We start from the raw sequence: 16,214 nt of genomic DNA, 5'->3' as shown, positions 1-16,214 counted from the left end.
ACTTAAATCCATACTCAACTCGCGGAGTACATACCTAGCTGTCGCTACTCAACGACAGCGTTCAACATCAAGCCTACACAGGCACTGATCGGCTGTTGGGAGTCGTTTGGTGGATCAACAACCTCTCGAGCAACCGCATCAAATACGTGATGTCCTCCTCGTCCGAACGCATGAATATCTTGACAAACCGAGGCGGCACTGATGGCCCGCCAAACCCAGTCGGCACTAACCGCGTGTAGATCTCCAAGACCGTCGCGGGGTTATCCTCCGTGTGGGCGTCTGAGGGACGGACGACCACCCACACAGTTTCATCCATGGCCAAGCCGTCGAACTCGCCTTGGCCTTCACTTCGAGCACGCCACACAAACACCACACGGTCTGCCTCCACATATCTCCTGATCGCACAATACACCACGAAGGTGACGCTGTCACCCGATTCCCACGAGTAATTCAGGCGGTACGTCGAGGCCGTCGTGTTCTCCGGGTCTTCGATGCCCTCGCTGTGCGGGTTTTCTCTCGGGTCCGACAGCATCGCGAACGACACGGCATGTCGGGCTTGCTCGAAGCCGAACGGGATGACTGTGGCGTCCGCGCTCTCGAGGAACGTCATGCACTGATTCCACTTCCACGTGCGCTTGTACATGAGCGAGGACGAGAATTTCAGGTCCGAGTTCTCGATCACCTCGTCGGTCTGCGCATAGATGGCGTCCAGCTCGTGCACGAACGTCTTGAAGAGCGCCGTGCCCTTCTTCTCCCAGCCCGAGGACGGACCTTCGAGCGACAGCAGACTCTCGAGCTGGCTGCTGGCCATGCGGTGCTGCAGTAGTGAGTGCATCTGGTGAACGAGCTTGGCTCGGCTGATCACCGCGGCCTTGAGGCGCCGCTGCTGCTCCTCGGACTCGAGTCGGCGCTCCTTCTGGCGGACGCACGTGGCCCGCCACACGCTGAGCGCGAGCGCGTCGGCCCGCTCGGCCTCCTCCTTGGCCCGCTGCTGGTCCTGCTTCCGGCGCTCCAGCTCGTCCGAGAGCTCGCGCACCTGGCGCTTCAACGTCTCGCGCTTGTCCTTTACGCGCTTGAGGTACTTGACGCGGCGCCTGGCCGCCTGCGCGTTGGTGATCTTGCGCCGCCTCTCGGCCTTGGCCCGTGAGCTCTGCGGCGCCGCGTTGCGGTCGCTGTCCGACGCGTTCTCGTCCGCCGCAAGCGTTTCAGCCTGAGCGTCCACGGAGCTCTGAGCGAGGGACGCCTCGGTCTCCGTTACGAGCAGTTGGCTCGCGAGCAGCAGATCGTCCACCGCGGGGATCGGCGCCGCGTCCACGGCGGCGGGCGCCTCGTACTCGCTCAGGAACTGCGTCACCGCCGCCAGCGTGGCGTCCATCTGCTGCTTGTCTTCCATCGCGCGCGGCGTCTTCTTCCTCTTCTATTGCTCCTGGTTTATGTTCTGAAGGGATCGACGCGGATGTTGAGTCGCCTGAGCGCTGAGCAATGGGACACGCTGTCAAGGTGTCGGCGTTGCCCGCCGGTATGATATCTCGCGCTATATACATGTAGTGCATGTGCACCAAGGCGTGGTCGTTCATCTAAGGTTATCTACCTACAGTTTCTGCTCGAGCACGTCGAGGTCATGATCGGGGTCGTCCACCAGCAGCCGCCACAGCGCTTGATGGACATCCTTCATGCCGTCCTCGTCGGCCTGAGCCAGCGACTCGATGAATCGGTCTCCGCGCGAACCGCTGCACACTTGCCCGTCCAGTCCGGAGGGTTGCAGCCGTGTGTAGCTCTCCAAGGTGGTCGTCGGACGACCAGCCTCGTCCGTCGACGGCCGCAGCACGAGCCACGAGTGCTCGTTTGCGTACAAGCTGTCGAACTCGCCCTGCCCTTCGGTGAGGACGCGCCACACGAACACGACGCGCTCGTCCTCGACGTAGCGCCGGACAACGCTGTAGACGATGAAAGACATACCAGGCAGGTTGTACGTCATGGCTGTAGTGTTCTCCGGGTCGTCGATCTCGCCGGTGTAAAGGCTTCCGCTCGTGTCCGATAGCAGCAACACTGAGATTGCAAGCCAGGTCTGCTCGAAGGCGAATGGCAAGACCGTCGCGTCCCCACCCTCCAGCAGAGTCTTGCTTTGGTTCCACGACCGCGTCAACGCGAACTCCTCAGGAGACCAGTGCTTAAATTCCACGCCGGCCATGACGTCGGCGGTCCTCGCGTGCAGCGAATCGAGCTCGCCGATGGAATTCTTGAACAGTAAGGCGCTATTAGCCTCGTCAACTGCATTCAGGCTTTTCAACGGCTTGTCCATCACTGGCTGCAGCAGCAAGGCGTTCATTTGGCGGATCAGCTGGGCCCGATCAGCTATAATAGCCTTGAGCTGTCGTTGTCGCTCCTCCGTTTCCTGTCGCTTTTCTTTCTGCCTTGCAGCTGTCACCCGCCACGCACTCAACGCCAATGTGTTTGCCTTCTTCTGCTCTTCTTTGGCTTTTGCATGAGCCTCCTGCAGGCTGGTGAGCTCGATCGAGAGCTCTTGCTCCTGCTGCTTCAGCGTCTCCCTCTCGTTTTGGAGCTTCTTGCGATAGCGTTCACGCCTGTCAGCGGCCTTGACTCTACTCCTATCCGTTGGGGTCCGGCATGCTCGAGATGGCGGTGCGCTTTTGCCTCGAACCCTTATCAACGGGCCGTGCGGCTGAACGTCCGACAGCCCGATAGACTCTTCGTATTCAAGCAGAAACTCCTCCGTCGCCACCACGAAGGCGCTGTCCATTCCGTCGTTGCCTGCCATCTTTCGCGCGAATGTGACTGTGGTAACCTATGCACCAACCCTCCCCACACCGGATATCGCTGCCCCGGCTTACCCACGGGCGGATTTTGCATGATGTGAAGCCTTCACTGAAGGTTGCTTTGAGATAACGTGGACGCGGAAATTGACGACATGGACACTCGCCTCCTCCAACAATCGCACTTGTAGTCGTAGTAACATCCTGCGTGCGTTTAAACGTCAGTTTAAAAACTCCAGCAGTTCATGGATGTTTATTGTACGCTAGGGATCATCGACAAAGAGAACATGAACCAGTGTTGAGTCCTCGAGTCCTCATTTTAAGCGTAATCCTGGGAGGCCAGCTTGCTGGTTTACCAGCCCCACAAACTTTAACTGGTTCGCGGGCCCGCAGTTCGATGGATTTTGAATTGAATTTTGAAAGCTGATTGGGTATGAAAAGTACCCATGTAGAATTATTAATAAAAGCATCTCCACTATTAGTCGTGAGTAAAACTAAAATTCGTTCTTTTTACCAAATATAGCAATAAGTTTAGTTTGTGCGGTCCACCGGTTTAAATAAATTGCGAGAAGCAGCTTGGACAAAAAACCCTGAGGATGCACTTGCTTGAAGATCGCCGTTTGCTGAAACTCTGTCACGATAGCACACTGGAAACCATGAACAATTGAACGAGATTTTTATATGGAGGTTTTGCTGGGTGAGTACGAAAGACAATGTGCACCCAAATTACATACACCTGGCGCTGCGGCGAATCGAAATCAGTTGACGAATGCAGGTCAGTGAGGACTAACGCGTTGGCAGAAATGAAGTAGTTCACACGCGAATAAAGTGATGCAATACGAACAACTAAGTTGATACGCAGAGCGTTGGTTTTATATTGCTTTTGTTACGCTCTCTCTGGCGCTCAGGTTGTAGGAAGAGATCTCCCATTATTCCCAGTCAAAAGCAGCAAATCTTTGTAAAATTACCTCCGTGTGTTTTCAGGTCGACACCGCTGCATGCAGTACAAAGCAGGGAGGTATTAATACACTCAAACATAATATACACCACCGACATCACGTTGATGAAGTACAGAGTGAAATACGCGGAGAGTGAAACGAAACCGGGCTGCGTCCTCTTGGACAAAACCGTATTGCGATAACTACCTCAATTCATAATTTTGTTTGATTATGTGTGAACCAATGATCTATATATTATAATAGTACCGGTACATCTATTGCAATTCCGCAACTCTTTTTTCCGTTGCCTGGTTCCAGCTGCATCGAGGGCCCCACGAAAAGATTGAAGTACCAGCATGCCATACGGTAAAAACCCTGATCGAAAACCTGCAGTGCCCGCTTTCGCTTCCCCAGCAAAACCAACATCTGTAAGTTCAATGCTGGACTGTTGAGTCTTCTGCATGTTTAGTCGGCGTATCCCATCGGTGTCACAGCACTTCGTGCATTTACAGTCAAAGCTGGTCCCCTGGTGGACCAGTCATCTTTTGAGAATTTATGTGGGGTAAACGATTGCCAGGATCAACTACATGTACATGTGTTGCAGAGGGTTCGGCAAATAGCGATTCGTTAATCCTGTTGTGCTCGCGTTGAAGGAGAATGCGCTCATGCTGCTCGTGTCGAAATAACTATCAGAGCTGAGCACTATCGGATAATCTCCTCCTCCTCAGAGCAAGACGCGATAGGATCACCCACAAGCCGTCGCAACAATGCTCGAGTGGCGTCGTCCAGATCCTCCTTGTCCGCCATTGTCAGTATCTTCACAAATCGCTGTCCACGCGAGGTAACCGCCTTGCCGTTTAGCCGGATGTACTTCAAACGAGCGTAGCTCTCTAAGACACTAACAGGATTCTGAGTGATTCGTCCATCACGCCCCTGAACGGATGGACGAATCACTTGCCACGCGTGCTTGTCCGCATACAAGCCTTCAAACTCACCCTGTCCTTCACTGAGCGATCGCCAGACGAATACTATACGATCCTCTTCAATGTATCTTCTCACCACCGTGTAGATAATTAATGTTGCGCTCTCGCCGGACTCCAGCGTGTGTTTCAAACGATACGTCATAGCTGTAGTTTTGGCGGGATCGTCAATCTCGCCGTCGTAGCGGATTCCGTCTGTGCCTGACAGAAAAATCGATGACATGGCCAGCGAAAGTTGCTTCACGTCAAAAGTGATCTCGGTCGCATCCACCCGCTTGAGGCTATCTCCATCATGCTTCCAATTCCGCTTTGTTGCGTACGTCTCCGCGCACCACCTTGGGTATCTCGCTTTCAAAAATAGCGCTGGTTTGCGCGTACAATGAGTCTAGTTCGCCCAAGAATATTTTGTATAGCGACGCGCCGTTTACTGATTTCGCAAGTACCGGGTCGTCGTGCAAGGTTGGAGCCTCCGTTGGACTGCTGCCTCGACATTGTTGTAGCAGTGCACTCATCCCACGAATGACTTCTTGTTGACGGAGCACTGCCAGCTTCAGGCGTTGTTGCCGTTCTTCCGCTTCTGCCCGGAGTTCTCTTTGTCGAATTGCTGTTGATCGTGACACGCTCAAAGCCATCGTATACGATTCTTTCTCGTGCCGTTTTGCTTTCGCGTGGGCATCCTGGAGTTGTCTCAGCTTCCTCGATAATTTACGTTCTTCTTGCTGCAGGATTTGCCTTTCGTTTTTCATCTTCTCACGATAACGGTCTCTGCGGCGGTGAACCTTGATCTTGTTACGGTTCGCTGCGGAGGTCCATGTCGATGTACTGCTATCTCCCTCGAGATCATCGATGAAAAACTCGCACTCTCGCAGAAACTCCGCCATCGCCGCCATGGAAGCTGCGTCCAGTGAAGCTTGGTCCACCAAGATCACCATCTTGCGTACAGCGGCCAAATTCGGAAGTCACGTGCCTACTGGTTAACGCTGCCTAGCGCAGAGGACAGACTTTTGCGCTTTTCTCGATTTTTGCGACACGGTGCACAAAGTTGGGCTGTTTACTCGGCGGGCCAGCGTTTGCTGGCGTGAGTAGCGAGTGCATCATGTGCGGCGATCGCATGACACCATTACAGGTGCCACCAGCACGCACGTTATCTATATACCATCGCGTCTAAGACATGGGCGTTGGGGTCTCCAAGATGACGTGAGGTTGCCGAAAAGAGATAGTTCTTCGAGTTCTTCTTCTTCGTCCGGGTCCATTATTCATAGCCTTAAACGTGGGTTCTCTACGAAGAATCAAATCATCGCCTGCGTTTACTGTAGCTGGGACGACGGCCTTGTTGACGGGAACTTCAACATTGACTGTGGCAGCATAGAACCTAGCAGAATCATTTTCCTATCCTTTGACCAGAGGGTTTACCTGAATTCCCCCGCGTTTCGTCGAGCAAAAGCTTCCCCAGCATTTGCTTCATGTCGTTGACGTCTGCTTCGTCAGCCTTCGCAAGAATTTTGATGAACTTGTTCGCGCGGGCATCATTATCGGACGGTCTTCCAAACCCAACAGGCACCAAGCGTGTATAGCTCTCCAAAATCATTGCACTGCCTCTGGGTTTGTGCGCTCCAATTTCTTCGGTTGCGGCTAGTGGACGAACCACAAACCACGCTGTCTCGACCGTGTGCAGCCCATCGAACTCGCCTTGACCTTCCGCAAGAGTTCGCCACACGAACACCGCACGGTCTTTCTCGACGTATCTCTTCACCGCGTTATACACCACCAACATCGCGCTGTTGCCTAGCTCACGTGAAAAGTTCAATCGATACGTTCTGATGGCCGTATTATCAGGATCCTCAAGTTCATCGTTATAGCTCGGAGCAAGTATCATCAACGACACCGCGCGACACGTTTGCTCGAAGCTGAACGGTATTATCGTAGCATCCGCACTCTCGAGGAAGCTCTTGTCCTTACTCCACTTCCGAGTCAGCTCGTACGTCAGAGGCGGGGACATGCCAAAGTCCACCTTACCGATCACATCGTCGGTCTTCGCGTACAGCGAATCCATCTCACGCACGAATGTCTTCAGCAGCGCCTTGCCCTTGCGCTCCCTGCTTACCGCCTGCTCCTCATACGACTCGGAGCTGTTCAGCAGGCGCTGCTGCTGCACTAAATGGTTCATCCGGTGGATCAGCGCGGACTGATTGACGACAGCCATCTTGAGTTGACGCTGCTTCTCCTCGGATTCAAGTCGCCTCTCCTTCTGCCGCGAAGCAGTCGTTCTCCACGCGCTGAGCGCCAGCATCTTCTTATTTCTCGCCGTCCTCTCCTTCACGTGGGCCTGCTGCAGCTCCTTCAGCTGCGCGGAGAGCTCCACCTCCTGTTTCTTGAGCGTCTTGCGCTCGGCCTTGAGCTTCTTGAGGTACCGCAGTCGGCGTTTGGCGGCCTGCGCGTTCTTGATCTTGCGGCGTCTCTCGGCTGCACTCGGACCCACGCGCGAGTGTTCGAGCTCCTCGTCGTTGGCTCCAGCTCCATCACCTTCGTGGTCGTCATCTCTGTGCGACGAGGCGACCACGGTCTCCGCTAACGCGGGGTGATGCCCTAGGTCGCCGTTATCAGCCGCACCGACGGTGCCGGCAGCCACTTGGCTCTGCACCTCCAGGGGCGTTTCGCACTCGCGTAGGAACTCCGTCAACGCCGCCAGCGACGCTGCATCCATCTGCTCCTCGTGCGCGCGCATGGAGGTCTCTCGTCGGTCGGTCTCTGCCGATGGATGCCCTTGTGTACAGCACACACGCATGCACGGAGGCGAACGTAGGAAAGGCCAGCATGCAGCACAGCGTCTTGGCGAGGTGAGTCAAGCGCAGCATGTCAATTATTACAAGTCACTACGGATAGTTGTTGTTGGCTTGCCCAAGCAGCATACATTCGAGCGTGCGAGTCATGTCGTCGACGTCTTCCTCGTCCGCCCTCGCCAATATCTCCACGAACCGATTCCCACGCGCATCACTTCCTGACAGCTCGAAGCCAACGGGCACGAGTCGGGTAAAGGCCTCCACGATCATGGGGCTGTTGACCTCTTTGGTCGACGGACGGAGCACATACCACGCGGTTTCATCCGTGTACAGACCCTCGAAGTCGCCCTGACCTTCGGTGAGTGCGCGCCACACGAACACGACCCGATCCGCCTCGACGTATCTCCTCACTACAGTGTGCATCGTCACGACCGCACTGTCCCCCAACTCTTGCGAATAGTCGAAGCAGTTCTTGGTGGCCGCGGTGTTGGTACTGTGTTCCGACTCATCGATTTCGTAGCAGTCTACTTTTGAGCCGCGCAGCATCACCGATGTCATCGCGTTGCTGGCGAGTTCAAGGTCAAATGGAATCGTCGTGGCGTCCGCGCTCTCAAGGAACGTCATGGCGTGGTTCCACTCGCGCGTCAAACCGAACTGCAGCGGTGCCGACGAGAACTTGAATTTGAGTTGACTGCAGACCTGGTCGGTCATGGCGTAAAGTGCATCGAGTTCATGCGCGAACGTCTTGAACGGTGCTGACGAATACGCCCCAGCCTGCTCGTTGACTGAGCTGCGTGGCACGGGCTTGAGCAGCAACAAGTCTTTCATCTCTCGGATCAACTTCGCTTGGTGAGCCACAACGACCTTCAACTTTCGCCGCTGCTCCTCCGCTTCGAGTAGTCTCTCTCTTTGCCGCATTGCGACAGCTTTCCACGCACTTAAGGCCAAATAGTCAGCCGTCTTCATGTTTGCTTCTAGTTTTGAGCGAGCTTCCTGGAGTCGGCTTAGCTGAGCTGACAATTCGTGCTCTTGCTGCTTGAGTTTCGCTCTTTCAGATTTAACTTTGTTGGCATATCGTTGTCGCCGTTGAGCAGCAAGCAAGTGCTGGGCCTCTCGTTGACTTTGCTTCAGTGCCAACTCATCGATTTCGTCGATGCTCTTTGTTGCAGGTGGATTTGCTGGAGGCAACGCGATCTCGCTGAGCGAGTCATAAGGCAAGCTCTCTGGGACCACACCAGCAGATTCGAGTTCGAGGAGAAACCCCTCCAGCGCAGCTAAGGATGCAGCGTCCATTTGCACGCCGTCGCTCAAGTTGGAGTCTGGATTCTGTTTCACAAGCCCATGCACCGCTCTCTGTGGAACAAGCTTTAGCTTTTACTGGATATTTTTCACTCCTAACGCATGTCGAGATAGCGTGACTAATCACTTCTCCAATTTCCCCGTCAAAATCAAGCTAGCTCCTCAGACCAGCTCAGACTCACCTCATTCTTTATTCTCGTCACTCTTACTACAACGACCAGCTCGACCACGGGTAATCAATATCAGAGACCACCAGTAATGAAGACTCCATCCTGGGACGTGCACGAGCGGCTCCGAAGCGCGGAGGCTACCGAATGACGGAAGCGGGCGATGAATGCACCACGGACACGCAGACTATCGATCGAGTAGCATCCCCCCATACACACACACACATGCAAGTCATGCTTCATGCTTCCTCTTCCACCCTAACCATTGTCTCCACGCATCGATTTCCCTGCTCAACTGGTCGAAGCAAACAACCGAATTTGATCCTGTACTTGCGCGTCAAGCTGAACTGCTGTGAAAAGTTGTAGTCAACGCCCGCCAGTACAATGTGTCGGCCATGAACAGTGATGTAAACTGTGTTTGACTTTAGTATTACGAAAATGCAGTCCAGTTGATTCGACGGCTGCGTGATGATCCCTTGGACTCTTTCTTTAGTATACAATCAGTAGAATCCGCACAACATACAAGAAGACCATCACCCACCCACCCCCCAAGACGCAGTAGCTTGGTATGCTTGAAAGACAACTCAGTGTGCAACGCTACCTGTACTAGTTCTGCTGCTCGGATTTTTAAACGCTGGCGAGGCTACTGTTCTACTACGATCGGTTCGTTCGATCCTGCAAAGGCGTGTTCGTTGCCGACCCATTTTGTTGTGGGGCGGGGGATGCCACGGACTGGTTGCTAGACCGACGTGCCTTCTTGACGGAGCGGCGACCGCTCTTCGGACTAGTCATGCTAGGAGTGCTCGGCTTCTTCGTCATCGGCGTCGCAGTACCGTTTGCTGGCTTGCCGGTGCCCTGCTCGTAAATCTTCGGGTTGATGGTCACGCTCTTGGTGGCGTCGTTTGTCTTGTAGATACCCACAAGTCGATCTGCGAGCTCGAACATATTGTTGCGCAAACTGATGATGATGAACTGCGCATTACGCGTGCGCTGTTTGATGTAGTTGCCCACGATCGACACATTCTTGAAATCCAGAGCAGCATCGATCTCATCCATGACGTACAAGGGCGTTGGCTTGTAGTGGTGCAGCGCAAACACCAACGCCAGGGATGCAAGGGTCTTCTCGCCACCAGACAAGTTGGAAATGTTTTTCCAGCTCTTCTTTGAGGGCCGAACGCTGAACACTACGCCCTCTGAGAACGGGTCCAACGAATCCACAAGCTCCAACTCGGCGTCGCCACCAAGCGTGATCATCTGGTACATTTCCTTGAGTTTCAGTGTGATGGTGCGGAAGCCCGTCATAAATTCCTCCAGTCGCTTCCGACGAAGCTCATCGTACTCGTGCCGCTTCGCATCACGGAGCTTAGTCGACTCTTCCAGCTCCAGTACGCGAGCCTTGTACTCCTCCTCCTTCTGCTTGTACTCTGTGAGCGCACCCATGTTTACGTTTGCCTTCAGCTCATCGCGCTGCTGCTCTAGCACGGAGATCTCATACTTCATTTCCTCCTTGCTGTAGCGGGACAACGCCACGGCGTCCAACATAGGAAGCTTTTCCAGCGTGACATCCAGATTAACGTCTTCCTCCTCTTCGCTTTCTTCGCCCTCGTCATCGTCCTCCTCCTTGCGCTCCTCTACCATGTCCTCGTCTCCGTCAGCGCTCTTGTTTTTCTTCTGGCGTTTCCGAGCTGGCAAGTCTCTTTCGTCCTCGAAGACCCCGGCATTTTGTTCTTGCTCGGTGATAAATGCAGAATGGAGCGAGCTGAGCTTTGTCTTCCAGTAGGTCTCCTTCTTTCCGTTTTCTTCCAACATCTTCTCACAGTCCTCCAAACTGTTGGCCAAATCTACTTCAGCGCTAGCCATCTCGTCATACTCCTTCTTCAGCTTTCTGTACTTCGCTTCGTCCTTCCGGAGCTCCTTTCCTTTCGCGGTAACCTGCTCTTGAACGGCCTCACATTTCTGGAGAACCGCCAGGGCCTTCTCCTCCATCGCAGTAATCTGTTCTCGGGTATCCTCAATTTTCTTCTTAGCGGCTTCGATATCCTCCTCGATCTTCTTCAGGGCCTGCTCATTCTTTTCGGCGTTCTTTTGACTACTCTTGAAGTCGACTCGAATCTTAGTCATCTGCTTCGTTTTCTCGGCAATTTGTTTTGAGATCTTTTTCGCCACATCCTGCTCCTTGCGAAGTTTTTCACCACCCACATCAAGGATCTGGTCCTTCATTTTGGCGAGCTTTGCTGCCATCTTGTCCACCTTCAACTTCGTGCTTTTGTACTCGGCCTCCTTAGCAGTTTTGGTCTTATTGAGTTTTTCAATTTGCTTCTTTGCTTCTGCAGACAGCGTTGTTTGCTTTTCCAATATGCTCGTATTCTTCTTGAAATCTTCTAGGCGCGTCTTCGTAGCGCTAACGTCCAGCTCAATCTTAGGCAACTCATTCTCGTACTGATCAATTTTGCGGGTGAGGTGAGATAACTCTTTTTCCAGCGAGGCCTTTTCGTCCCGGATCTGTTCTAGCTCTTCACGCTGCGATGATGCTTCCTCTTGCAGAGCCCGAATCTCGTCCTCGCTTAAGCCACTCGCAAGTGTACTCGACATACCTCCGCTGCGAGCTCGTTTACCACCACCTGACATAGCGCCAGACATCTCAACTAGTTGTCCATCCAACGTCACAACACGGTACTTGCACTGGCGTCCTTGATAAGCGATCGCAGAAGCTTCATCCAGGTCTTTAGCCACTAACGTATCACGCAGCGCATAGTAAAATGCGGGCAAATACTTTTCATCGTTTACTTCCACCAAGTCGAACAAGCGTGGGGCCACATGCCCGGATGGAGCAGTCACATCACGGAAACGTTGGGCATACTTCGACTTTAGGTAGCCCAGCTGCTCCAAAATCAGGAACGTTGTGCGTCCCAAGTTATGCTTGCGTAGGTAGGCAACGCATGCCTGCGCTCCCGAAGTGGTCTCCACCACTAAGTTGTTCAATGCACCGCAAGCAGTTGAAATAGCAACATCATATTTGCCATCGATCGCGCCAAGGTCACCCAGACGGCCAAACAGCCCAGCATGCTCCAACGGCTTACCCGGTTTCGACGCATCAAGAAGTTCCCGCAGCATGCGGTTTCGAGTTGCATGCGATTGCACTGCGCCTGAAGCTTCTTCGGCTTTCGTGCGTGCTTCGCGGTATTTTTCAGCAACTCTGCCTTCTCTGCTCTTGACGTCATCCAACTCCTGCTGAGCTGCATCAATACGGTCCTTCATCTTCTCAAGCTTCTCACGCTTTTCACTCTGGTCTTCTTCGAGTCCACGCAGGTTAGCTTCCGCTTCGATAATGCCGCATGCGTTGGCTTCAAGCGCCTTCTTGGCATTGGTCACGGGTTCTTCCACCAGCTGGATCTCCGTCTCCGTGGTATCAATAATCGACCGTAAAGCATTCATCTCGGTTTGAAAAGGCTCCATATCCTGCTGGATACTTTCCATGGTGCTACGCAATTTGGCTGTCTCTTCCTTGTGGCTCTCAAGGATACCCTCCAACACCTGCTCCTGCTTCTTGAGCTTAGCCTGCAGCTTTTCCACCTCCTTCTCGAGCTGCGGCACCAGTTCCTCGTTCTCTTGCACCTTTTGCTCGATGTTCTTCTGCTTCTTCAGCTCCTTCTTCTGTGCTGTTTGTAGTTCTTTCTGGCGCTCCTTGGCGTATTTGAGCTCTTCCCGCAGCTTCACGTCCTGCTTCTCGAAGTCAGCGTACTCGGCCTTGGCCTCGTCCAGCTGCTTGGCGACTTCGTCGTGCTCGCTCTTCACGCGTTGGTAGACGACCTCGACGGACTGCAACTCCTCGCGGTTCTTCTCCATGCGAGCCAGCTCAGCCTTGTACTTGGCCTGCAGCTCATCACGCTTCGTCTCGCACAACTCGCGGTTCTTGGACGCCTCTTGGATCCACAACTGGTACAAAATGTTCGTCTTCATGTACACTTCCTTCTCCTTGCGCAGGTACTCGAGCGCCTCGGCGCGCGGTCCCTCAAGATGGGCCTTCTCCTTCTCCACGAGCTTGACGCGGTTCACCTTGTCCCCGCGCACCTCGTTGCACTGCTCCACCTCCTCCCAGACCTTCTCCGTGGGCTCCACGTACACGTTGGAGCCGATGATGTCTTCCAGGTACTCGAGCAGGCCGTCCTCGTTGGTGCCCTCGGCGCCCTTGCTCTTCATCATGGCGATCTGCTCCACCTCTCCCTGCAGGATGAGGAAGCGGTTGTTGTCCAGGTCGATGCCCTTGTCCTGCAGCAGCTCCGTGACGCGCGTGAAGTTGCTGGGCCGGTCGTTGACGTAGTACTTGCTGACGTTGCCCTTGGTGGCGGTGCGCGTGACGCTGAAGTGCGAGCCGGGCACGACCGTGTAGTTGGCCTCGTTGTCGTCGGCGGCGTCCTCGGGCCCGTCCGAGTCGACGATCTCCTGGAAGAAGACGGACACCGTGGCCGTGTCCAGGTCCGGGAAGCCCGCGGAGCGGTGCACGAGCTCCGAGACCTTCTTGAGCCGCAGCTTGGACGCGCGCTTGCCGAACACGAACAGCAGCGCGTCGATCACGTTGGACTTGCCGCTGCCGTTGGGGCCCACCACGGCGCTGAAGCACTTGTGGAAGGGCCCGATCTCCACCTTCCCCGCGTACGACTTGAAGTTCTCCAGCTGCATCTTGGTGATCATCAGCCGCTTCACGGGCGGACAAGCAACAGCGCCGGGTGTGGAGGGCGTGGCGGGGGTCGACACGGCGCTGCGGGGCGCGGGAGACGCCGGCGGCTGCGGCTGCGGCTGCGGCTCGGTCGCGTTCTCCGGCGTCGTGTCCATCTCCGTCGTCGGCGGCGCGGGGCCTTCCGCTGCGTCTGGCGCGTCGTCGCCGGCCATGCTCGTGCTGCTGCTGCTTGGCTTGGGTTTCCTCTGGCGCGCGCGGAAAATGCGGACTCCGCACTCTAAATTTGTGAAAAACCAGCGGCACATGGGTACACTTTGTTTCGCTTTTTAGAGAAAAAATAATCGCGATCATGGCGCGGCAGCCCGAGGCGGAGGCGGCGCTTCGGGCCTTCGTGGCGGCGCGGCTGCCGCTGGACGCGCTGGGGCGCGTCTTCTCCTTCGTCTGGACACTGCGCGAGGCGCTGGCTGACGAACTGGCGGACGTGGCCACGGTGCTGCTGGCCACGCGCGACGCGCCGTGCGCCGCCGGGCTGGCGGACGCCGTGTGCGCCGAGGGCCAGCTGCCCATGCTGCGCCTGCTGCACGTCTTCGACGCCGAGGGCTTCTCCACCGACGCCATGGACGGCGCCGCGCGTCGCGGCCACCTGGACGTGGTGCGCTTCCTGCACGCGCGTCGCCGCGAGGGCTGCACCAGCAGAGCGTTGGACGGCGCTCTGGACGCGCAGCACGAGCACGTGGCGCGTTTCCTGCTGCAGCACCGGCCGGAGAAGTGGTCGGGTCGAGCCACACGCTGGGCGGCCGAGAACGACGACCTGCAGGCCGTGAGAGCCATCCTCGCGCGCCACCGAGACGCCCCCACGGCGGAGGCGAAGGTCGTGGCCTACCAGCGCCGCCAGACGCAGATGCTGCGCGTCCTGTACGAGGAAGGCTCCGACGCGCGCCCGTCCTACACGCTGGTGCACGCCTGCGCGGCCGGAGACCTGGACACGGTCGAGTACCTGACCTCCAGGGGCGAGGGCTTCGTCAAGAGCGCCATGTCCGAGGCTATAGCCGCAGGCGCCTTGGATATCGTCCGCCATCTGCACGAGCAGGCGCCGCAGAGATACACGGACGCCAGCCGAGTCGTGCCCATGCAGGAGGCGGCGCTTAAAGGACAGCTTGAGGTTCTGGTGTTCTTGAACACCCACGCCCCCGAGCTGTCGTGCACCACCAAGGCGATGGACGACGCGGCGGCGGGGGGCTACTTGGAGATTGTCAAGTATCTGCACGAGAACCGGGGGGAAGGATGCACCTCGCGGGCGATGGATCGAGCCGCTGCAAAAGGCCACCTCGACGTCGTGAGGTTCCTTCATGAGCACAGACAAGAGGGCTGCACGACGGACGCTATGGACTATGCGGCGCTGTGGGGCCACGTGGAAGTCGTGCGCTTCCTTCATCAGAACCGGACGGAAGGCTGCACTGCGAGGGCTTTCAACGAAGCCGCGCTGCGTGGTCACGTGCAGGTGGTCGATTTCCTCATGCAAAACCGACCCGAAAGCTGCAACATCGACCACGGAGTCAAGCTCGCGCGGCAGCGGAGGTGCCAAGCTGTTCTCGAACTGTTGGAGCCTTGTCGTACATAATTTTTTCTCGGAGTACTTATGCATATTATTAATTCATTGATTATGAACTTGCCTTGTCCGTCGGGCTCCTAGCTTGTATAACTAGTTGTATGGATTCGGAGTCTTGAGTAGCGCGTCCCAGAGGTGACGTCGGTGCCTTGATGGATCGTGGTTGAATTCAAAATAACGATGTAGCTGCCGACAAGCTTGCCTTGCAGAGTCATTGTGTACGACTCAAGAAGGAATGCGAGTTGGTAGAGTGCAGAAATGCCGTATCGCTTCTTCAAAAAAATGTACACAAGCAGGAAGGACACAACCTCGAGTGAACCGTATCCGAGGGACGTCACCACTTCACGAATCATAGTGTCGTAGGACATGTTCATCAGGATCACGTTGTACTTGGCGTTCGGTAAATTTCAGAGGCCCCCTATCAAAGCGGAATAGAGGACAGGCACAAACATTTCCACGTGCACGAAGAGCAGCACCTCGGCTCCGAAGAGCAACTGCAGCGTTTGTTCTAGGATTCGAGCCTGATCTCTTTGGTGAATAAGGACACCATCAATAGAAATGCCAGACGTACCATGCATTTCGACGCCACGGTGTCTGAACAATCGTTCGTCGTCTGAGACTTCTTCTCTGGGTTTTGGAGGAGATACTCTGTGTTGTCGTTGATTGGGACCAAGTGCTGTTACCACGGCTCTGCTGAAGGCTTTCTTAAATAGTATCGTTTTCGTTGTTAGACTGTTGCCTCGGATAACAGGTAGAACGTGAGAGGTGTCTCTCATATCTTCATTACTCTTCGGCAACGGCTGGACTTTTGGTAAGCTTTTGCCCCGAAAACTGTCCAAGATGGTCTTCGGATTGTATTGCTCATCTGTGTTTTCGTCAAATGGTACGGCAACGAGAGAGGTGTCCGCAGTCAATTTCTCTGCATCTGCAGTCTCGAATAGCGCGTTCTCGACAACATGCACAGCACTCTGCACTGTAGATTTTGAATC

At 55.2% G+C, this 16,214-nt stretch overlaps 6 protein-coding genes across 6 annotated transcripts; 1 reads left to right on the top strand and 5 right to left on the bottom strand.

The window, feature by feature from the left end:
• Positions 1-73: 73 nt before the first annotated feature.
• IUM83_19906 (Sugar transport protein 10) lies at positions 74-1,393 on the bottom strand (the record flags this gene model as incomplete). The annotated part of the gene is made up of 1 exon (XM_067944975.1): positions 74-1,393. One exon carries the CDS (start codon positions 1,391-1,393, stop codon positions 74-76), a length of 1,320 nt encoding a protein of 439 aa, XP_067781667.1.
• Positions 1,394-1,591: 198 nt separating this feature from the next.
• IUM83_19905 (Sugar transport protein 10) lies at positions 1,592-2,779 on the bottom strand (the record flags this gene model as incomplete). Its single annotated transcript, XM_067944974.1, has 1 exon — positions 1,592-2,779. One exon carries the CDS (start codon positions 2,777-2,779, stop codon positions 1,592-1,594), a length of 1,188 nt encoding a protein of 395 aa, XP_067781661.1.
• A 3,294-nt stretch (positions 2,780-6,073) lies between these two features.
• Positions 6,074-7,417, bottom strand: IUM83_19904 (Sugar transport protein 10; the record flags this gene model as incomplete). The annotated part of the gene is made up of 1 exon (XM_067944973.1): positions 6,074-7,417. One exon carries the CDS (start codon positions 7,415-7,417, stop codon positions 6,074-6,076), a length of 1,344 nt encoding a protein of 447 aa, XP_067781666.1.
• A 148-nt stretch (positions 7,418-7,565) lies between these two features.
• On the bottom strand, positions 7,566-8,300 carry IUM83_19903 (Sugar transport protein 10; the record flags this gene model as incomplete). The annotated part of the gene is made up of 1 exon (XM_067944972.1): positions 7,566-8,300. The coding sequence occupies one exon, from the start codon at positions 8,298-8,300 to the stop codon at positions 7,566-7,568; it is 735 nt and encodes a 244-aa protein (XP_067781659.1).
• Positions 8,301-9,592: 1,292 nt separating this feature from the next.
• IUM83_19902 (structural maintenance of chromosomes protein) lies at positions 9,593-13,828 on the bottom strand (the record flags this gene model as incomplete). Its single annotated transcript, XM_067944971.1, has 1 exon — positions 9,593-13,828. The coding sequence occupies one exon, from the start codon at positions 13,826-13,828 to the stop codon at positions 9,593-9,595; it is 4,236 nt and encodes a 1,411-aa protein (XP_067781660.1).
• Positions 13,829-13,965: 137 nt separating this feature from the next.
• On the top strand, positions 13,966-15,237 carry IUM83_19901 (Sugar transport protein 10; the record flags this gene model as incomplete). Its single annotated transcript, XM_067944970.1, has 1 exon — positions 13,966-15,237. The coding sequence occupies one exon, from the start codon at positions 13,966-13,968 to the stop codon at positions 15,235-15,237; it is 1,272 nt and encodes a 423-aa protein (XP_067781657.1).
• Positions 15,238-16,214: the final 977 nt, after the last annotated feature.

Source organism: Phytophthora cinnamomi (genome assembly GCF_018691715.1).
Source record: "Phytophthora cinnamomi strain GKB4 chromosome Unknown Contig115, whole genome shotgun sequence".
Lineage (NCBI taxonomy): Eukaryota > Oomycota > Peronosporomycetes > Peronosporales > Peronosporaceae > Phytophthora > Phytophthora cinnamomi.
This window is presented reverse-complemented; position numbering and strand designations above follow the sequence as displayed.